Here is a 23,186-nt window from a genome sequence, read left to right as displayed (position 1 = left end):
TAACTTTCTTGGAAGCTGTGAATATCAGTAATGCATCATTATTGGAGTAGCTACAGACCAGGTGTAGGGTGCAACATGATTATGTTACCAATTTCCTTGTACAGAGTCTATTGCTTGTTTGTTTCAATGTTAATATCTTTGGCTCAATTAAAAATTAAGACAGCTGAATACATTCCTTTGGAGTAAACTATATTTCCTTCTGTAAGAGGAGCTGAAACACAAGCCTAATTCTGAAGCTGCAACAAACTTGAGGCAGATGTTACCGAAAGCATCTGGAAGCCCGGGGGAGATTTTTCAAATGTGGGATTTAGGAGCACTAGACTTTCAATAGCATTTGCAGTCCTTTGGAAAGGAGAATTTTAAACAAGCAGATGTTAGCCCACATATGCTACTCTTTTGGCAACAAAGTTCAAAACCATTCAATGTCAAACCATAATACTGATGGAATCAAGTACATTCTTAAAGTCACTAAAGTAACAGACTCTAAAAACCCGCAGTGACTTTACACTGTTGCATTCAGAAAGGATGTTGATTTTAAAGGTTCTGATAAAGGCAAGAGAAAGTGTTTAGAGTCACTGCATTGTTATCCGTGGGGCAAATCTGAAGATAATTTAGTACAAGAAAGCATACCCATCAAATTCTAATTGGAATGCATTTTATGCATGTCCTAGTTAGATAACATAATTTGTGCTGAATTATTGCTTGTTTATAGTACCTGCAACTCTTCAGCCAACATACAAAAGTGAATTATTCAAGTTGTAGTTTTACCCCCACACCAGTCACATGGAAAGGAAACACCCTCTTTGGCCCTGTGAGTCACCCCCACAGTATGGTGTAGAGAGAAGTGAGAAACAAGATTTGTTTTGTTTTTGAGTTTGGGGGAAGACGGTTATTAGAATTTCCATCATTCATTTAGGACAAAATCTGACCTGACTGCTGCAAGAAAGGGGAGCTACAAATGAATCCCTCACTGCCTGAAAGCTGTTACCTCCACTACTGCAAAACCCTTGATTGGCCGTGACATCAGTGGCTGGTTGTCCAGTGACGTGACAGTGTACATTGATCCAACATCAGATACAGACGCTGTTTCTACATTGTCAAGTGGTTCCCCAAGACTGCCAAGGCTGCCAAGGCTTCCAGTGCTGCAAAGTGAAAGATCTAAACTCTCCTGGCTGGAAACAACATGTGGCTCTAGCAGTCCTGGTGGAATAGCCAACTCCAGTGAAGCTTGAAACTGGTCTACAGAAATATCGCTAATTGTCCGAGAGATACCCTGCGAGCTGCAGAGGGAGGCCTGGCTTGTCGAGGCTGAGGCACTAACACTCATGGCAGGTGTGACGCTGCTAGAACTGCTGATATCGAGACTGTCTGCACTACTAGATACAGTTGCTTTTTCCAATTCAGTCCTACATTCGCCTCCTCCTGCTTTGTCCTTGATTTTTTTGGGGTCCTCTTCCTGCAAAGGGATGTAGATTTCATCTTTGAAGACTCCACCATGTGCGTTACACGCCTTCCGGATTGCACTTCTGACAATACCCTCCTCTAAGTGAGTTGGTATTCCAGAAATCACAAGTAACCGACTATGAGCTGTTGCACCCACTAGTGCCTGGCAAGCATCAGCGACAGCATCATTTGTCACACCTAGCCCTTGTGGATCCTTTTTAGTTAGGTGTCTGAGAATTATAAGTAAGGTCAGCGCTCTATGAAACCATAACATATCCTCAGGTTTGCTTCCTCCTATATTGAGAATTGCAGTGTCAGTTTCAGCAGCTCGGGATGAAGACCGTTTACCTGAAGACGATGTCTTTTCCCGCTTCATTTTGACTTTTTTCCTCTTTGACAGGAGGCTTGGGCTCTGGGGCGTCTGCCCCGGAGAAGATGAGGAGGAGGAAGATGAATCACTTAGATTTGGGGCATTTGTTGATGACATCACACTAGCTGTTACACTCATGTTTATTGGCAGAGTCACTTCTGCTACAGCTAGACAGCCTTCCATCAGAGCGTGAAAGTAGGTTGAAAATCTTCCCTGGTCAGCCACTCCCACACCAGAGCCACCACAGGCATTTCCAGACACCCAGTTCTGAGTTTCTTCATCGTATAGTTTGTGCAGTTCTGACTGAAGAGCCATAAGCATGGCTAGACAGGGATTTAGCTGAAGTGCAATGGAAGACGACAACCCTGCTGGGTTCTTTTTCTGTTCCAGATTGTGAATTTTGCGAAGCAACTCTCCCAAGAGATGAAATATCAGTTCCTTCACACAAGCTGCCATGTCTGTCGTCCAGAGAAAGTTCCCTATGAATGGAAGACAGACAGACCTGGGAATTAGATTTATTCCAATGTGACTGGCTTTATTACATTAATTATGACGCCGCCATTCAACGGGTGTAAAATCAAGCAAACCCACGGGGATATTCTTCCCACAGAACATCTTCATGCAACCAACAAATACACAATACTAGAAGGTCCTATGGCAAAACAAACCTACATTTTGCATCTCTCAAGTTCAGCAGGCTTTAAATGCAGCACCTTCATTAAAATGAAAAAATGCAAGAATACAACCTGATCAATGGGCCTGTGTTTACTGTAATGCTGCATTCAGTTTATCTTGTGAGGGATGTCTCCACATTTTCAGTTTTTGTTATACTCCGGATTGTTCAATTCGCAACACATCACTGCATCACAGGAAGTTGTCAGGGGAAGCAGAATGTACTGGCAGCTGGGTAGGGATAACTGGAGCTTTGTGGCATTTGGGGGAGTATCGGAGAGCATTTGTGATTATGGGCAAGGCTACGATTTTGGATGGAGGTCACAGCGTTCACAGTAATTGTTAATTTTAATAAAGTGTGATGACTCCTGTGAGCCTGGCCCCCTGCTCTGGGCATTATGACCTGGCCCATGGGGTCACGATGTCACTCCGGTTTGGTGCGTACACCCGGCTGGAGATGGAGGGGCGAATGTGCCAAACCTGAGTGGCGCTGTGACCTAGTGTGCACAGGGTGGGAAGCAGGGCCCGGTCCAGCCCAGCAGGACAGGAGCTACCACTGCAGGAGGAGGGAGCGGTGGGCTCAAGCTCCAACAACCCCACATCTCTCTGATTTGTTCATGACTCTGGGTTTTTCCCCCTTGCACCTCTGCCGTGAAATTGACTAAAAATTTGAATGGCAAAATCAGAGATTTAATTTTGGGATAAGCCCATGACCTGGATGTTTTCTTAAAATGATCAGTAGAGAAGCAGTTAGTGTTTATAGAATTCCCATCTTTAAGGTTTCATAGTTAATAAAAGGAGATAAATACGAGTGGTATAAACTGCCACATTCATGATTTTAAGCCATCGGGAGACTTAGGAGGGAAGTGAGGTTCTTACCCATGAAAGCTGATGCTCTCAATACGTCTGTTAGTCTCAAAGGTGCCACAGGACCCTCTGTTGCTGTTTACAGATTCAGACTAACCCGGCTCCCCCTCTGATACGTAGCACTATAGCAGTTTACACTCTACTGAGATTTACAAAATTGTTCTCACAACCGTGAGTGCTAGATTTTTTTAAATGAAAGCTCAGAACGGAGGCTTCTGTAGCAAAATGTTGGCTGCAGTACTGGAGAATACACAGGGTCCTGGTTACTAAGTAACATCCGTGCACTGATGAGATAAGGGGTAAAAATTTCAAAAGCGCTTAAGTGACTCCTAAGTCTCATTTTCAAAAGTGACTCAGGCACTTAGGTGCTCTTGAAAATTTTTACCCAATGTACTTAATAGATAGCAGCTGGCAAATCATGTGATTTTTTTAGTACTGAGTTTATTTTAGAATTTGGCATTATTAAACCATGCGAATGCACACTATTTTAGAGTTTAAAAACCATAAATTCCATCATAATTACTAAAGAAAGCTTAAATACTGTAATTTTTTCTTTCTGAACATTGCAGTTGATCAGCTGTTTCATTGGTAATTAAATACTCAAGAAATGCTGTACTCTCACCTAAAAGTTCCACCATTTGCAAGAGAACTGAAGCAGGGATAGTATCCAGTTCATCTTCTGATTTCACATCACCATCCTCTGATTTCCAAGTTAACAGCTGTTCTGTAAACGCCACAGCCAGAGGGAATTCAAGCGGAAGAGAGTGCAAAACTAAGACAGCTCCAGGAGGGGGGGATACTCCTTAAACAAGACGACAGAGGCATTCTCATTACAATTCTATAAACTAGAAGGCAACAACTGTGTCAAGAAAAAGCAATGTCTTCTTAGGCCAGGTTCAAACACTGTTTTACATTTTTCTAAGCTCAAGTGTTTGTTAAGTGAGGCAGTTCATTAAATCGACCAATCCTCTCATTAAACAGAAATGAAAAGACAGAAAAGGAAAATATTAAGTGAATGCTGTAGCCCAGGGGTGGCCAACCTGAGCCTGAGAAAGAGCCAGAATTTACCAATGTCCATTGCCAAAGAGCCACAGTAATACGTCAGCAGCCCTCCATCAACCCCCGCCCTCCCCAATCCCAGCACCTCCCGCCCACTGACAGCCCTGCCGATCAGCGCCTCCCCCTCCCTCCCCGCACCTCCTGATCAGCTGTTTCGTGGTGTGCAGGAGGCTCGGTGGGAGGGTGGGAAGGAACGAGGGCATGGCAGGCTCAGAGGAAGGGGTGGGGGCAGGGTCTGTGGCAGAGCCAGGGGTTGAGCAGTGAGCACCCCCTGGCACATTGGAAAGTCGGCGCCTGTAGCTCCAGCCCCGGAGTTGGTGCCTATACAAGGAGCTGCATATTAACTTCTGAAGAGCCACATGAGGCTCTGGAGCTACAGGTTGGCCACCCCTGATGTAGCCAATGGTTTCCTAAATACTGGCAGGACACTAGTGCTACTGCGAAATGGAATACAGGAACCACAGTGACCATGAGTGGTGAGTCTTTGAATTTATTGAAAGAAAACTTGTTCTTTTGCCTTCCCCCCCTCGCCCCCTTATTATAAACAAATCGAGCTATTTCTCCTCCAGGCTGGAGAGAAGAAGGAATGTTATTTCTACTGCAATATTCTCAAGGGGCCCTGATCGTACAGTGATGAGGGCCAGCCATATAACTATCTACATAGATAAAACTAGGTTAAAATGTGGGATCTCAAATAACAAAGCACCAACCCGGGGCAATGGTTCAGGACTGAACTTAACAGAACAAGTCCTGCCTGCTCCATCACCGGCCCCAATTCCTGCAGCATGCAGAGGGGAGACCCCCCTGAAAACGCCAAGTATTGACTGACTTCTGAGAACTGATGAGATCGCAGTGTGAAGTGGTGTAAGATAAGAACTGCCTGGACAATATCAAACCGTGCCTGTTTAGTTAGTGACAGTATAGTCCTATTGCCTGGTATTTTCTGATACCTGGCACAGCATAGTACCCACGTGAACAGAATGTAGGTTTGGTGCTGCCTCAGGAAAGTCTGAGAAATAAGGTGATTTAGCCTGTCCTCATTTTGAAAATACTAAAAACATTTACCTAATTTGATGTGGACCTTGTCAGTGGAGATAATCACTGAAGGATACTGATTGGTTGTTGGGGGTGGTGTCAAGCCTGTGTTGGTTGGAGAGGCATCCCGAGGGTAACATACTGCCTCTGTTAGGTTTAACTGACCGTTCCTTTTTATTTTATGACCAAGACCATAGACAAACACTCGAGCCCATGGAGCCTTATACAGGGAGGAACTAGAAAATAACCAGAAAACAAATTTATTAATTAATTAAAATTCATAAAAACCCAAACTTAAAAGGACACAATCAAGGGGTACGTCATATCCTTCTGCACTATCATCCCCCACCTCTCCCAGATAAATCCTTGGAAAGGTTTGTGGAAAAATTAACACAAGCATTACACAGAATTCCCAAAGAGGTCTGAGAGAGAGGCAGATCACAACCCAGGCCTGCACAGGGTCTCTTTAGAACTGGTTGCTCTCCCCCTTCCTTATTAACTTACTCTTTGCGGAATCCAGACTGACTTTCCTTACAGGACACAACTACAAAAGCAGCCCCAGGAAAATTAACATCCATATTGACTTTGGACTCTGAAATAGGGAACTCTTCAGCGGGGAATTGTTCTGGTGCAGTCTGTAAAATGACATTTAACAATGAAAGCCTCGGAGAAGCAAAGCAATAAGCCAAAACCCCTTCCTTGCCCCTTATTTTACAGCTAAAAATAGTACTGCAAAGTAGTTAGATAACATGAGACCATTCATTTCAGTACTACACAGGCTATCCCCCTGCACGTGTTCCCAAAGTGTATAGTATGACCAGACAGCATTGCAGTGTGTGCACAGAAACACTGCACTAGGATTAACAGTATTATGAATTTAAGGACAATAATAATTGACGTAAAAATATTCTGGCAAGAAGAAAGAATCTCTCTAGAGGAAAAAGATTAATACATATTTTAATAAATTCACATTTTCTTTACAGTACTATAAACATTCAGAAAGCATCAAAAAATATCATTTACCTGCAAGAAGGAACAGATTTGTTTAGTTAGTTCTAACAGACTCTCCTCTCCTTGATGTAGTGTCCGGGTGATGGCTACAGTCAGCCACTCCCTGATTTGCTGTGAATTGCCCTGGTAGAAAAGGTCTGTGGCAGAACAGTTCTGGGAATGGATACAATGCTGTAGGGACTGGGCCAAAAGAATAGAACTTGAACTGATTGTTCCATCTGTAAAGAACAAATGCAATACACTGCATATTTTGGAAGATCTCTGAACTTATAAGTAGTCAGGCAAAGAAACACTCAGCTCACAAGCCTTTCTATCTGCATTCCTGCCCAAGTGCGAGTCCTCCCAAGGCTTAGCAGTATAAGGAATTCTTCCAGGGCCAAACCTGTGTCCCTGACATTGCTGACACAGAACTGAATGGAGGGTCGAAGGCCCGGTCTCATTCTGTCCCAGCATTATTCCAGTCTTTACCTGGATTCCCCCAGGAACAAAAGCAGTGGAAGGGCTCCGGGGCCACCCAACTGTGCCCCCCCCGGAAGCAGTCAGATAGCTCCCCACCCCACTGGTCAGATACGGAGACATTGCTTCCCCCCATGCCCATGTGGGTGGGGGCGTGTCCCCATCCGCATGATGGCCAGGGAGACAGAAGGGGCCGAGTAGCCCCAGCTTGAGGGGTGCTTTGAGGCTGTACAATGAGTCCATGGTGCTTTAGGTTTTCCCCCGGCTCATTCCATGAGATGAAGCGGGGAGAAGTGGTGTCCCTGTCCTCAAGCTTCTCCCACCCACAAACAAGCTATTTTTAGAGGGCCGCCCAGAGGATTCAGGGGGCCTGGGGCAAAGCAATTTCGGGGGCCCCTTCCATAAAAAAAAAGTTGCAATACTATAGAATACTATTTTCTCGTGGGGGCCCCTGCGGGGCCTGGGGCAAATTGCCCCACTTGCCCCCACCCCCCAGGCGGCCCTGATTTTTAGAGGGCTCCCTATCACTGCCTCCCTTACAGACTACTGCTGTCTACTAAGTTACTGCAGGAGCTCTGCAGTGCATGGTGGCACAGGACAAAGCAATTCCTACAGAGCCTGTTTGCAGAAATCCCGCTCAGAGAGGTGCAATTATACACATTAACATGATAAAAATGACTCACTGATTAGCTAAACAAGGCCAGAAATGGAAAAGAAAAATATTGCTAAGAAGGCAAGAGAAGCAAGGAAGTATGGAGGGAGGGTGTGCGCTTAATTACGGGTATTTAAATTTGTAATCTAGAAAAGGATCCCAAAGCCATGCAATTCCTCAAAATACTCTGTACTCCGCAGAGGAGTCACACATGATGCAGCCTCTGTGAGAGCTAGTCCAGTCTCAGAATGATCTGGAGGAGGGAAGATCTTCAAGTGCTTTAGATTAACTTTGGGTATTAACAACCTATTTTTAGCTACTTTTTAGTTCCTCCTAAGTGCCCTGCCATGTTGCGTGCATCTCTTAGCATGCATAATGGCATTCGACAGGTTGATTTCCACCACTAACACACAGTTAATTTAACCCAAGATCTTTTCCCAGAATTCGGCCACATGCATTCTCTTAGACTCATGAGGAATTAGTTATCTGATTCATAAAAAGCGACAAAGAGTCCTGTGGCACCTTATAGACTAATACCCACAAAAGCTTATGCTCCAATACGTCTGTTAGTTTATAAGGTGCCACAGGACTCTTTGTCGCTTTTTACAGATCCAGACTAACACGGCTCCCCCTCTAATACTTATCAGATTCATGACTCTATTAAGAAAAGGATGAACTGTTCTGTAAAACTGGAGAGGAGTTGAATTTTGAAAATGAAGTGACCCAACTGGCAGCTATATACCTATACTGAATTCAAACTGTACAACATTTTCAGTTTCTCACAAGTACCCACAAACGAAAAGAAGAACAGCAACATATTCAATGTAATATTTGAGGGAGGAAAAAGGAGGGAGAATTCTTTCCTACAGCTTACTTTTCACAAGATCATTAATAAACATTTGCAATGAACACACCTCAGTTTAGCCCAGAATTTACTTAACTGCTTTTACACGGTGGTTAGCCCTATTTCTACCTGCTCATGAACCTAGTAAGAGATTGCTTATTTCATATGTTCATGGAAGTTTGAAAAACTTAATTTAAAAACAATAGCACTTAATGGCGTCATGAAACAAATTGAAAATGGTCAGTTTCAAGAAACTCCTAAACTTAATCAGTCTTACACACATTGCTATACTACTGTATCAAAGGCAAATGAGCTGCTGCATTTTTCAAGTATTATTTTACCAGGAAGGGGCGGTGCAAGAAGTTGGTTGGACAGCAGCTGCAGGTGCTCCAGGGTGATGTCACGGATAGCAGGAATATGAAACAGACGAGTAAACATATGTGGAGATTTGGGGGCAAAAATATTGAGGAGAGCCATGCGGCAGTACAACCGTGCAAGTGAGGCTTCACATCGCAAAAGTTCTCTATAAAAAAGCGAGAAACAGAGTTAATTAAAATAGGAACTATACCTAGCAGCTTGATTTTTGGACCCAAAACAGACGTACGAACTTAAAAACAGCAATAATTTATTAAGTAGAGCCAAATCTTGCTTATTCACTTTGGAAAGGAAATCATTAGTGACCGAATAGGTAGGTTCTATATGAGAAACTCTAAACTTCTCACTACTGCTTATCCAGTGTTTGGGCACCAGCAGGCCACAAGTTTTAAACCTCTATGGTGCTCTTCATAGTTGTGGGGGCCCACATGTATGGATCTGATGACAGGAACAGAGCTCTCTTTACTCGTAACTCTGAGACAAGGGCAGTGAACCAACACTCTTCTCATCTCTAGAAAGAGATGAAGTGATCAATGCCTCAGTTTTAGTTAATGATCTGATGGCCCTTTTTGGCAAGGTAAAGGTATAAATTCTTCCTACCTAAAATTCCCTTTGCTTTCAGTTGGGACCTCATATACGTTAGGTATCTTCCACTAGTGGTCTTTGCTTTTACAACTTGGTCCTTCAAGTTATGAGTTCAATCCTGTGAAGTGCCCTGAGGTCCCACTGAAGTCAATAGGAATTTGAAGTGTTCAGAATCACACTGGATTGAGCACATAGATGATAAACAGAAATTACCACCATCACAATAAGTGACTATACTAGACAAGATGTTTTTGCCCTAGCCAGAGCTAAATATTTATGAATAATTTAGAGATCATTCTTGTTTTAATAATGCCCTAATACGATCATCATAACTCCTTTTATAAAAAGATGGTCTAGCCAATACTATGTGGAGATCCAATGACCTCTTTTTTAGGTCTAAACCCAGTGAGTGTACTAAGAAGGTGTTCAGAAGTTTACTTGAAATCTACTATTTAATGCAAAGCTGCAGTAATTCATTTTACCGTATGAAACACTGTACGTTCATCCAAGTAGTAAGCATGGAAATACTGATATATGCACTCCAAATACACTAAATTAATTTCTTATTTACCTGTGAATTTGGATGTTTGTATTATCCAGAGTAACCAATCCATTTGTTGCAGTCCTCCTATAGCCAGCAGGTGGCCTTTCTAACATGTCAATAGGATACCAGTATCTTACTAACACACCTTCACTTCTGAGATAAGTCTCTACTTGCACCAATTCATTTACCTGAAATGTCAAACAACGCCATCATCAATACATTGGACACATCTTTACTCAAAGAGCAGAAAACAGCATCTTACACGAACTAGCATGTTTTACCACGTAGATCAGAGAAAAATGCTGTAAACCCATTAAAAAACTTAAATATAGCTTTACTCACCGAATCCACGTCCAGAACAACACCATGGAGCCCAAATGTCTTCAGCATCCCACGAATAGCAAATTTAGGTAAAGCCGTTCCCACAGCATTGCTGGCCACATTGTTACTGTCTGGGAAGCGAGTCACCACTGTGAGGCCTGGAGATAAAGGAATAACATGTCTTCAAAACATCATTTACAATGAGAAGGTCCTGGATAAACTAACAGTATAAACAAGCTGACTCCTACCACCCAGAGTCCGATAGACTAATCTTTGGCTCAGAATGCACGTAGACTGTTTGCATTAACAATGCACAGGTTGTAGTAGCCTTAGCACACCCAATTCTGTTATTTGGTGGGTTGTTTAACATTTTCACTTTGTGCACAGCACATATATTGACAAGTGATTCACTTTTTTAAAAAGTTATTAAAAAGGCAAAACAAAAGCAGTGATTTAACCCCTCCATTCTATCCAGTTCTATCCATTTATTGAACTGAAAAAGTTGCAGCATTAATTCAACCAAATAATGATTTTGTCCTGTGAGCACCAAGGCCAAAGGGTATTCAGTCCTAACTTTACTCCTACTGGCAAATAAAGATTGAAATAGACATACCTTTCCGAACTTTATCAATAGTGAATTTATTTGCTTCGTCTTTGATATCCTCAATGGTAGGAAGATAGAGGTCTCTTGGGATACCACCATTTTCCTCATAAAGGAATTCTACTGTTTGTCGGGCTATATCGACCATTCCTGATAAACAGAATAGCATCTGGATTAGACGCTGGCCTTGGTCTTGTAACAAACCACACCATCTAACAAATACATTACAACATAGTCTCATCTACTCATTACAAGCCAGATTCTGCCACCTCACTCATCACTTCGGATAAGAGATAGCAAAATCTGGCCTTATGTCTAGCACTCAAAAAGTCTAAAGCAATATCATACTGATTTCTGGAGAATATTTACAGAGCTAATCTGTTTCAGGAAAGAAGTTTGTTTACTACTGATGATAACTATTTCATAGTTAAACTAAATGTTTACCTGCAGACTATAAGCCAGGGATCGGCAACCTTTGGCATGCAGCTCGCCAGGGTAAGCCCCCGGGTGGGCCAGGCCAGTTTGTTTACCTGCCGTGTCCGCAGGTTCAGCCGATCGTGGCTCCAACTGGCCGCGGTTCACCGTTCCAGGCCAATGGGAGCTGCAGGAAGTGGTGTGGGATGAGGGATGTGCTGGCCGCCGCTTCCCGCACCCCCCATTGGCCTGGAACGGTGAACCGCGGCCAGCAGGTGCCGCGATTGGCCGAACCTGCAGACGCAGCAGGAAAACAAACTAGCCCAGCCCGCCAGGAGGCTTACCCTGGCGAGCCACGTGCCGAAGGTTGCCGATCCGGAATGGCTTCCATAACTGGAAATGCTGCACTTGGCTTATCAAGGGCCCTAGAGTAAAAGAGTAGAGGACAGGAAAACAGAAGTGGCAGGAGCTCTACTCTTCCCACCCAGCTGAAGTGAGAAATAAACAGATTTTTCCAAAATACTAAGACCACTGCTCAACCTCATCAGCATCACAGGTACATGAGATTTTATTGATTATTTAAATTCTATCAATCAGGCTGATATGAAGTGAGGCTTTCTTAACAATGAGCTGGTATATCCTGCATTAGAGCCCTCAACCTCTGCCACCCAGGATACATTAAACTAAGATTAATGAGCCAATGGATTAGAATAATCACGAAACAAACTAAGAAAGAGCATTATAAAGGGAAAACCACAGCACCGGAGCTTGTTTTGATTTTATCAGAACAGAAATGTTTATCTACTTAATTGTTCCTGACTCTTTTTTTTTTAAAGGAATGTTTTATTTTAATCTGCATGAAGAAGTGACTAGGAACCTCAGTGTCAAATGACTAGGAACAAAGACATACTCAGTCACTCACATGCTAGCTGCTATATAAACTCTGACCTACCAAGTGCAATTAACTTGTGAGTGGCAATGAAATAAAAAAAGGACTTCTAAAGCACAGAGGAGAAAGGCTTATTTACAAAGCACATGTGTCATGGAATATTCAGGCTGATTGGTCCCCCCTACATAAGCTGAGGAGAAGGCTGTTGGCTCTCCTGCTGAGCAAGTAATTGCAGGTGAGGCTGAGCTGCCAAACTTGTACTGAAATGAAAAGTCTTTCTGCAGCATTCCACTGTGTCCAAATCACTAGTTTATTAACATGGAAGATGACACATCTTGGGAAAAAACCCTAACGCTAGAGCTAAGGTTTCTAGCCATAAAAATGAAACGAATTAGCATACGTCTGATAGAGGTTACAGCTATGCACTTTGCCAATAGCTCCTGAATAGCAAGTAAAGTCAAGTATCAAAAGCAGATACACCACCAGGAGTTCATGAAAACTATGTAGCATTTTGTCAAGATCTTTTGGTCCTTAACCAAGTAATTTTGATTAAAATAACTTCTATAGAAAAGTAAATGAAAAAATCTCTGATAATACAAGATTATACAACTAAAAAAAACTCTGTCATAAAACAGAGAAATTAAGGTACCCACAATAACATTAATTTTAGTGTTCAAAATGAGCCAAGTTAAGCCCTGAAGAACCAGGTTAACATGTCAGCAGCCCGTATCTTTATGTTGTAATGGTTAGATCTTTGCAATGAAAAATGTAGAACCTTTTTTCTATTCCTTGCCCAACTATCTCATAAGGGGGTAGAAATGTCATTAAGCTCTACTAAATGCTAAAAAGCTGCCAACCATTTCAATCATCTATAACCTTTCTTCTTTCTAAAAACGCTTCCCCACAAGTTTCATATTTTCAGTCAGTATTGATATCGCTGTGTCTAAAACGTGTGTTTAGGTGGCTTTTTAAAATCCAAACTACTACATGTTTTTCTGTTCTCATAGACTCGTAGCTCATCACCTAAAAAACAGAAAAGATTTTGCAGAAACTTTCAACAATCCTCTACCCCCCACAAAATATCTCACTTTTGAGCAGAAACCAAGCATAGAAAATATTCACCCAAAAGAAGAATGTTTCTGTAAGTTACAAGCATGTGAAAAACAGAAGACAAACTATTTTGCAGCCTTGACTCTAGTAGGTGCAACAAAACCAATCCAGCTTCCACAGTTTCATTCCTGCACCTGTTATATGCCACATACAATTACGACCATAGAAATAAACATTTGACCGTCATACCTAGCTGTAAAGCCCCTTTAATCTGGTCTAGACCAGACTTCCTCTCAGCTTCATTGCGAAACCGTCTTCTAATTGTAGGGAAAACTTTAGTCTCCCAGGCTTTAACCAAGAGAGCATAGTGATCCTCCTGGGAAGAGAAGTCAAACAAAAAACAAATAGCATTTAGAACAAGAGATTTAACGGAAACTCTAGTTTCTCAAAGAAAAAAGATCAGTTCATAACACATTTTTTAAATACAGGATTTATAGTTAGAGAGCAGCTCTGTAACATGTGAGGTGTCCCATCTTCCTTACCCGGGGGATGTCGTCATCATCATCATCATCGCTTTCGTCATCTGCAATAGCAGGGGGATGTGGATCTGGGCCTGATGTGAAGAAGTTCTCATAGCTGAGTTCCATTTTATAATGACAAGAAGTGTCACTGTCATACTCTGCAACCAACCAAATTGAAATAATGAACTCCCAATCATCACTAGACATGCTAAAACATTTCATGAAGTTCTTCAGATATGCTGCATTCTGTGGTCTCTCTCCAATCACTTGGTGGAAGTTACTTAATGCATTTTGACATAGTGTAGCACATTGAATGACTCAATCAAGTGAAACATCTAACTACATTCAGAGGCCTAATAAAATAATTTTTCATTATGGGTACTTTAACTCAGAACAATTTGAATGCTTTATTCCATATAATGTAAAGGAAAGATAACTGATTTTTAGAATGCTTTGTCTAAAATGAAGTGAGCATTTATCTGCCAATGTCTAGTGTGCTGCTGTAACTATTATTGTATTTTATCTGGTAAGCACTCTGAGAATTTCAATTCGAGAACATTTAATTGGATTTAGACTGTTTTACTGAAATAAACTGAACATGCAATTTAAATGTTATTAACGATCACTTTACGTTGCTGAGCTGTGGCAACAGCAGCAATTCTACAAGGAGGTCCATGGGTTCCAGGATCAGAAGCTATGCTGGTACCAGCATCATTATCACTGTCGGAAGCCATGGCAAAAGGCAGTGCTTCAAAGTTGGCACTTATTTCTTCAGCTAGGTCAATGCACAGATCAGCCGCATTCCTGTGAGCTTGTCCCTCAGCATAGGCAAACTGGCGAGATCCAAAGTTAGCACGGACTTTTGTATTCTGTAACAACATTCAAACAAAGCATAAGAGAAGAAGCTTTTGTTTTAAAGTACTAGTTTAACCCTTTGATATGAGCTTCCTATTCTAAACCTTGGCCACAGGATGAGATCCACACTGGTCATTACCATATCCTCTAGTGATATGGTTTCCTTGCATTATTGACCACAACGTTTAAAAAATAAGTCTGATAATACACAACTGAAAAGTATAAACCTGCTCAATACAATCTTTAAGCTTTAATTGTTCAGCCTGGTACTTTCAAGATCCAGTCATTTGGACAAATGCAATTTGCAGCAAGGTCATTGTTAAAATTAAAGTGAAGTAATAGTCAAGTAAGGCCTATTAGTATATAAAGATTAGCTCATTCTCCTCATCAGACCAGCTCTACTTTATTGTCTTGATGGGTAAGACTAGCTCCCATTAAAGGTAAAGGTATATGCCCATTAGAAAGAGAATACAAGTTTTAACCCAAATTAATAAATAAAGGTGAAAATGATATTAAAAATATGTTATGGTTTCCACACAGGAACATTGACTAGTGTTGATGAAAGTCAAATACATCCCAAAGTAGGTGTTTTATTGTTAAACCTGCCTTTTTCTGAATGTGCACCACCGGCCACATTCCACCAGAGACATCCTCCAGATAAGGCCCAAGTCGCTGTCCACAATACGTGAAGTACACTCTTCCTTTAGCTGGCTGTCCTGGGGGGGGAGGAGTGCCTTCTGTTCTCTCCCAGCCAATTCCTGCTATATCACCTAGAGGAAAATAAAACATGACCAAAAAGAAACAAGGATTTTTCTGTTTTTCATCCATTACCTTGTTTATATTTAAGAAGTGTCAGGCTCTTTCAGCTAAGTAAATAAGCTGAATTCTGACATACCAGGAGAAAGGGTCACATCCAGTCGAACACTCTTCCACTGTAGCAAGCTGGAGCCATTGTAATGCACAGCTCGTCCATTACTAAAAGTAAATGTGAAGAAGAAAGTTAAACATAAAACAGCAGCCCTCTAGGGTAAAAAATCATTGTAAATGACCAGCAGTTAGCATTCAGGTGGTTGCTATATACTGCTAAAATGCAGTTGGAACTCTCCTCATTTTGATAAGAAATTACTATATTTCAAAACTTTAATCCCTCCACTGAAATGATCCATTCAGCACCATTCAGGAACAAAAAGCAAGCCTGGTGCCAGTCCAGAGGTGCTTATACTCAGTTTATGCAGTGCACCAGGCTGTAATTTTTAATGAACACATTTGCAACATACTTGTGAAAGAGACATGTGCCAACAGGATTTGTCCACGCGCCATCCCGCTTTTCTGCTTCAGTGGCAAACCCAAATGAAACTATTGGACCGGTGTCGTCATCTGTATCTCCATAGGAAACTATTTCAATCTCCCAGTAAAATGATGGGGCCTAAGGAAACAGCCATAAAGAAAATGTGTTGGTCATCTTAAAAAAAAAAAAAAAAAAGGGGGGGGGGGGAGAGGTAACAACAACACAGAAATTTGCTTCATCACTGTCATTTCTTACTTGTACTGGAACTGGGGAGGTAGCGTAGATAAATGTGCCACGAGGCAGTCCCCCGCCTGCACTAGGGTCAGCCAAAAAGGTCACAGCTGTAAGATGTGATGAGAACATGCATGCTCGCACAGGTGGGAACACTCTAGAAGGGCTCCAAGTAATCTCCTTGGGCTGTAAAACAGGTAAAGAGTGTTTTAGTCTGACTGCATTTGAGGTCACAAGCTAGACTTCATTCTACTGAAATCCAGTGTCCAAGATCTGCTATGGAATGCATACTCGACCCAGGATATAATTAAGTAACCAATATGTTGCATTCAAGAATGTTTTAGTGTGATGAATTTTTCTTTTTCCTTTAAACCACTGTAATGGTTTGACTCCGGTCATCCTTAGACCACCATATGAGAAACTGAATCCATTAGAGAAAGAGCCAGAAAAGCAGCACCTTGTTGATATGTTTACCTGTCTTCGGTCTGCCTGGAGTGGCGGAGGTGGGGGACGAGCACAATCTCGATATAACATTCTTAACCTTTCACATTGCACTTCTACAACGAGAAGCCTCTCCCCTGTAACAATACAAACCAAACCAACACCATTAATACTGGGAACATGAGTTTAGTTGGAGACAGTCATTTGAGATCTCAAGATTACACCTATGCTAAAAATCTCTAAATGTCACAATCAGGTCCATTTCAGAATTAATCTTTCCCTCACTTCTTCCCCCTCCCCATCCCAAAATCAAAAAAAACAAACTGAGAAAAACCTAAGAAGTACACCTGAGAATGGCTTATATTTCAGCAAAAGCCTCATGTATGAGAGGAATTACAAATCTAAAAATTACATGGAAATTATTTCCAAGTAACAGCGAAATTTTTAGGTGAACAAAAGCAGTTGATCTGCATGAAGGGCTGTCACTCCATCTTTACCTAGCATGAATGGTAAAGAAGTACTACACAGCACTACAGCACCTAACATCCATACTATGGAAAGACACCCTCATACCTACACCCCACCGTCGTTATTCAGAATGTCCTTGATTTGTTTAATTTTCCTTATGACAATACATGTTTGTGTTAAATTTATTTAAAATAAAATCAATGAGCTTGTTACAGCTGCAAATGAAACTGACTAAGACACCATCAAATCAAACTATCCTGTTTGCTGTTAGGTAGTCAAGATGTTTCAATGCACTGACGTCTGTAGGATACTTTCAGGAAAGGGAACCTTTAAGTTATAGTTTGACCATTGGAATAAAATGGCCAGTGGAGATACTCACTAGGAATAGAATAGATTGCTATTAATGTTAAGTCCAGTACTGCATTGTTCATAAGTATCTAGTGATTTGGGGTACCAAGACAGATATGGAAGGTGTTTAACATTTTCTGAAAAATCAAGCTGCGTTAAGTGTCAAGTTGGGTGCCCAAAAGCTGAGATGCCCCAAATCACTAGTTATTTAAAAAACTAGGCCACGGAGCTTTGGCTGAACGAGAACAGATTAACCTTCTCTCCTATTAAAATTATTTAGCCTGCGGTTGAGCTGACACTGAAAGAACAAGACTGGCATGAAGTGCATGTCTCCCCTAGAAGCTGAGTGCAGATAGTGCTTGAGCTCTTCCGGGCCTAGCTAACATTTCCCTGAAGGTACTATACTGTGCACAGACCTAACTCTGGGAGCCAGGGAATTCCTGATCAAGGAAAACACTACATTTGAAGAAGAGTTGTGCTAAAGGGGATTTAACCTAATGTTCAAATGACTACAAATGAAGCAAACACTCTAAAACTGAAATTTAAATTAGAATCCAGAACAGTAAATCATACTTTTAAAATTTACATAATATTCCTTTTAAAAACTGAAATGAGTAAGAAAAGCTGAAGGTGTAAAGTAACAATTTCTCCTGGCTATTAACTATTGTTACTTTATCTGTAGGTTTGTCTGATACATAAGTCAACATGTTTTCACTAGTCCCTATACAGATAAAAAGTGTGGGTTAAAACTCTTGTTAAAGAAGCTATCCTATTCAAGTCACCTGTAATTGATTCAAAGGTTTAAACTTAATTTCTGATTACATTTATATTTGGAACATTAGAAGCCAATGAAAACAATATCTCCAAGATAGCATCCGCTTTGGGAAGCAGGGGAACCATGTCAGTGACATGGGGAAGGGAAACCTTAAGGATAAAAGACAAATTTTGTCAGGCAGGAAAAATTATTTCTTTGGTGTTTTATTTAAACTAATCACAGTAAGTATATTCACTACTGGGAACAGTATCATATGTCATAACACAGTTCTACAAAGCCAATATATTTTTAAGTGAAAGATTAAAAACAACAGATTTGTAAGAATAAAAGTTCCAAAGACAGCAGTGGAGTAACCTGAATGCTGACTATTTTTATATTATGATTAAACAACAGTTGGGGAGAGAAAGACTTACAAGACAGAGAAAGGCAGAAATCAACACCAAAGTGACTGAGTAGTCTTTAAAATAGGCAAGAAGAGCACTGATACACTAAAGAATGAATAAAAGAGAATAATGAAGAAAAAACAGCAGCTTACACTCAAAAAACTATGGAGAAATTAAAAAAAAAAAAGTCCAAGATTTAGAGACTTCCCTTCATCTCAGTTTGTATGTTAGTATGGATGGGTATATTCATGTAAATACCACAGCTTATAAATAAATCACCATCACAGATTACTGATAAAATTATAACTTCTCACAGTTTTGAGTAAATCACCTGCAATTTCATTCAGGCTTGACTTTGCTATTGACTAAAACTGAGTATACCTGCACCCTGATGTATGTATCAGTACAAGAGAGGTTTCCTGGGAAAATTCTGATATTCTTTATCAAAAACAAGTCACAAAACCAGTGAACCAGCCATGAGACCAGAGTATTATGAGGAGGGGGAGAAACTCGACGGCCATATTCACACTAGGTGTAAATCCACTGCCTTTATACCTAAAACCTAACTTTAAGAAGTCAAGCTATTAGCCACCATACATTTATTGAGATCTCTGCAACTGTAATAAGCCACATTGTATTATATTAGTAAGTGCTATTAATACTGTCTTCCATTCCTTAGTATTTAAATAGTTCACTTTTATGTAGGATACAGCCTAGTATCTAAAGTTTAAAATTAACCTTACTTATCCGTTATCTCACTGCACTGACAAAATACAACAGTAAAACTGTATGGACATGTTAAATACATACCAGGGCTGCACTCTTGTGCCACCAGGTTAAGAACTTCTACAGCAGCTGGACATTGTTGTATGAATTCTTCACAAAACAAACTGTCTTCTAATAGCTGGGCCATCACCAGGCATGCTCTTAATGTAAAAAATAAAAAAAAAGTATATTATATATAAAAAAACAAAAAATATACATTATATGGTGAACTTGATGTCAATACTTGTGAAAATAATTTCAGGACTAGCCTCAAGAAAATGCGTATTCTTGTCTACTTCTGTCTGTTTAGTTGTTCATTGGGACTGCTGCAGAAATGACTTGACTAACTTCATGTTAACAAAATACCCAGCTCAACAGGTTGCCAAGTCCACTCCTGGCTATGGGGTCCTTATTAGCAGTGAGGCCATTGTAACAAAGTCAGTTAACTTTATTTCCTTTTGGAAACTAATATAATTCTTTATTAAACACACAATTGTTCCATGTAGCAAGATGCCAATATTTACATAGGAAAAACAAGCCTCAAGATGACCTCGATTGGCTGGAGCATTTACATTTTGTACAGCACCTTGTACACTTAGAGCCATTTATAAATAATGAACAAAACCTCACCTTGTTCTTATTTCTCCAAGGAGCCGGACCACTGCCATTACTGGAGTTGAGCCATCTCCTGTTGCAGGAAGTGAGGTATGAATAGATAGACTTCCCTCCTGAGGAAGCAACATGGACTGGACTGCCTGTACTACCTTCTCAGTAATGGACAGTTTATGAAGAGGCAATGCCTGATGGTGGTGGTGGTGGGGGCACGGTAAAAAGTTAAATTCAAGTAGTTAGTTTCTAAGACATGAGGGCGTTTCATCACCTGGAGTTAATTCTCATTTTGTACCATCACAAAAACAGCACCAGACAAAAATCACAAGCCAAAAGGAAAGGTAACACAACATGCTACGGAACATCCTTAAGTGCTGAAGGATGAATAATATGTTATTTGGATGAGAAATTACATATAAACATTGCTATGAAATGTTTAAAACAATGATGTAAACGTCACAAGTCATCTTTAACCAAACATGAATTAGGCTTTTACATGCTGCAGATTGTTGTCGTTGTTGTTTTAAATCACAGTAGAATTACAATTTGTTATTACACTTAATGTTGGATTTTAAAATGACCTTACCTCAGATCTTGGAACACAGAGCCTAGATAATGGAATAGTTAATGTGTCTGATGCTTGTGAGGTCTTTCTACAGTCTATACTGGCAGGTGGAAATTTGACAGTTGCTATACCTTCCTGTTCATTAATAGAAGCCACCACTCCAATGCTTCCTGCTATTCCTCTACCCAAAACCTACAAAAATGAACAAGGAAGTACAACTTTAAAATTGTAAAATGATCAAAAGAATCACCTCTCATTTGAAGTATAAAAGGAAAAGAAGTTAATTACCTGTACTTCAGAACCTATTTTAATTGTCTCTTTAAAGCCACCAAGAGCACACAGTGCAGCCACCGCCTGTCGAGCAATTCTTTGAAGTTTAGCAAGTTTCCTGCCACTGCTGCTCCCATTCTCCAAGATACTCTCTGCGTATTTCCCAAGTTGTGGAATGTACATCAGAGCCCGAGACAGAACCTAAATATTCAAAGCAGAAATATGGATCAGGAAAGTGTAGGCACTGAGGGCACAGATGAATTTTTTAGAAATACACCAGAGGAACTATTTTAATTTTCAAGAAGAAATGTACGGTCATCCTTTAAAATAAGTTCTGTGATCAGTGAGTAACAAAGCCAGGTTCCATTGCTGATTCCCAGATAACTGTTAGAAGGGCAATGATGTGTCATCTTCTCTCCAGCACACAGCCTGACCAGCCACGATGTATGCTAAGCGATCTGGAAGCAAAGACTTCGTCCTCCAACCATTATTTTGACCCTTAGGGGTCCGGGTGAGAGAGGATTGGTCTGTCAAGGCAGGATGACTTATGTCTTATGAAGTATAAAAAAAAGTAACACTGCCATTTATCAGCAGTCAATTCCTTGTTTCCAGATCTGTTTGGACAAATTCTTTCCCCCATCCTCCTCTCACATTCTCTGAAATGGCAGATGGGCCCAAGAAGGGCTATTAGGACAGATAGTATCTACCTGGATAGTGACAATTAAAAAAATATATTTTAAACAAGGAATCAGGAGAGGAAGGAACTGGCTCAAGAATGCCAACAGTTAGAAGTTGTACTGTGCATCACCCATTTAGATATCTAATCCTCCGTTGCTGACCTTTTCAGCCGTTGTTGTCCATATTTGAGCTGCATTTGATTCTGGTGCCATCAATAAGCTGTGAAGCAGAGCAATCACCTCTGCGGCCATACTGTTTGCTACATGCCCACTGATAAATGGGCGCACAGGATCTGTTCTGTAGAGAAGAAAAATGTCACTTGCCCAATAAATACTTCAATCGTTACCCCTGCCCAACACAAGTGATGCAAGATTAGGGTACTAATAGTTACTCTCTACATTCCTACAAAGACATTCATGTTATTTTGAAGACTCCACAGTGAGTTTCTACCTGGCAAGTTCAGAATTCCTCTCCCTGCAAATGGAGGTCTGAGCAGTTTTCTTTTTGTCACCAGTTGACAGCCCGCTAGTGGTTTCTGGACTGATAGATTCAATAGGTGGCCCGACACTGACAATTAGGCCAGATTGTGCCCACTTGGTAGCCTTCCGAAGAGCTGCAGCAGCCTCTTCTGTAATAACCTCACAGCAGCCACTCTGAAAAAGAAATATGGAAGATATTCAAAGTGACTATTTAATTAGCTCTATTCAGACCAATCATAACCCAAGGTAGCCAGAGCTAAGGGAATCATTTATCTGACAAATTTTCGCTTCCCCCTGACCCCAGTTGTGGTATAACCACAAAGAAATCAACACTTCCTCAAACTGTATTCATTATTCATATTGGACAGTTTTTTGTTTGATTTCATTTTTTTAATCGATGACTTGATCAAAGAGTGGATTCAATACTATTAGTTTAGTCGGTCAGATAGTCACACGGTGGTGTTTCTGTTCTTTGATCGAAGAATGCATGAGTACTTCTGACACAAATACTCATGAGTATGAATTTAAAACCGATTTCCTTAAATATTCTAACATGATCTTTGAAATTTACTTTTTGTAAAACTCGGTCTCCTTAAATACTTGTGAAAGAACACAAAACCATCACAAACACGTTCGAGAAAACATTAGTGGAAATATTTTTGCAGTAACACACCACCTGTTTTTCAAGGATTTACATATGCATATCAATAACATCATTATAATGCTAAAGTTTATGGACAAGTTTTCTTGAATTTCACTTGTTTAATATAAATATTAGCCAATAATTCATCTGTTTGGAAGAGAATTAAATTTAGTTTTCTGGTTCTTTTACAGAAGGTTTAAGAACACTGGGGTAGTGAGAATGTTAACTGTCTAATGAGTTCTAATATGTTAAACAATTATCTTTATTACTTCCTTACTTTAGTCATGTCCCGATCCATCTTCACTACTTTCTCCATGTTAGCTCCAGTGCCAAGTCGGAATGGTCGACCTTCTGAACTACTACAAATGTAAGAATAAAACCTATTAAATGTGGCTTTACTATGTAAAATTAGTGAACTAGCTATCCTTTTGTTCTAATGGATCTCAAAGCACTTTAAAGCCTTTATTTACATGAAGAACTCAACCAGCTCTGTAGTGAAAAGATTTCTCTCCAGTTGAGCTGCTTAATATCACAGCAATTCTAATGAGTTGAGGAGACACGATGGGAAGATTACCATTGTACTGAAACTGCAGGAGAAATGTAAGTATATAGAATGTAGTTATTCACATTGCAATTTGGCAATGCTACTGCAGTTAATTCTCCTATTTTTATAAAAAAA

At 40.6% G+C, this 23,186-nt stretch overlaps 1 protein-coding gene across 1 annotated transcript in view; it reads right to left on the bottom strand.

Annotated features, from left to right (window-relative positions):
- Nucleotides 1-23,186, bottom strand: part of HECTD4 (HECT domain E3 ubiquitin protein ligase 4) — a 112,262-nt gene that overhangs the window by 16,863 nt on the left and 72,213 nt on the right. Inside the window, exons 35-59 of the mRNA XM_034791435.1 lie at nt 23,082-23,169; nt 22,785-22,887; nt 21,836-22,038; nt 21,547-21,682; nt 20,726-20,908; nt 20,459-20,629; nt 19,894-20,063; nt 19,309-19,424; nt 16,558-16,661; nt 16,108-16,269; nt 15,842-15,990; nt 15,460-15,539; nt 15,171-15,334; nt 14,341-14,578; nt 13,731-13,867; nt 13,438-13,564; nt 10,848-10,985; nt 10,256-10,392; nt 9,941-10,101; nt 8,751-8,932; nt 6,470-6,675; nt 5,951-6,081; nt 5,477-5,682; nt 3,975-4,154; nt 989-2,292 (exon numbers count right to left, since the gene is read on the bottom strand). Of these exons, the coding sequence (XP_034647326.1) occupies nt 989-2,292; nt 3,975-4,154; nt 5,477-5,682; nt 5,951-6,081; nt 6,470-6,675; nt 8,751-8,932; nt 9,941-10,101; nt 10,256-10,392; nt 10,848-10,985; nt 13,438-13,564; nt 13,731-13,867; nt 14,341-14,578; nt 15,171-15,334; nt 15,460-15,539; nt 15,842-15,990; nt 16,108-16,269; nt 16,558-16,661; nt 19,309-19,424; nt 19,894-20,063; nt 20,459-20,629; nt 20,726-20,908; nt 21,547-21,682; nt 21,836-22,038; nt 22,785-22,887; nt 23,082-23,169 (4,976 nt within the window). The remainder of the gene's footprint in view (nt 1-988; nt 2,293-3,974; nt 4,155-5,476; nt 5,683-5,950; nt 6,082-6,469; nt 6,676-8,750; nt 8,933-9,940; nt 10,102-10,255; nt 10,393-10,847; nt 10,986-13,437; nt 13,565-13,730; nt 13,868-14,340; nt 14,579-15,170; nt 15,335-15,459; nt 15,540-15,841; nt 15,991-16,107; nt 16,270-16,557; nt 16,662-19,308; nt 19,425-19,893; nt 20,064-20,458; nt 20,630-20,725; nt 20,909-21,546; nt 21,683-21,835; nt 22,039-22,784; nt 22,888-23,081; nt 23,170-23,186) is intronic.

The sequence above is a fragment of the Trachemys scripta genome, chromosome 15, assembly GCF_013100865.1.
Source record: "Trachemys scripta elegans isolate TJP31775 chromosome 15, CAS_Tse_1.0, whole genome shotgun sequence".
Taxonomy (NCBI): Eukaryota; Metazoa; Chordata; order Testudines; family Emydidae; genus Trachemys; species Trachemys scripta.
This window is presented reverse-complemented; position numbering and strand designations above follow the sequence as displayed.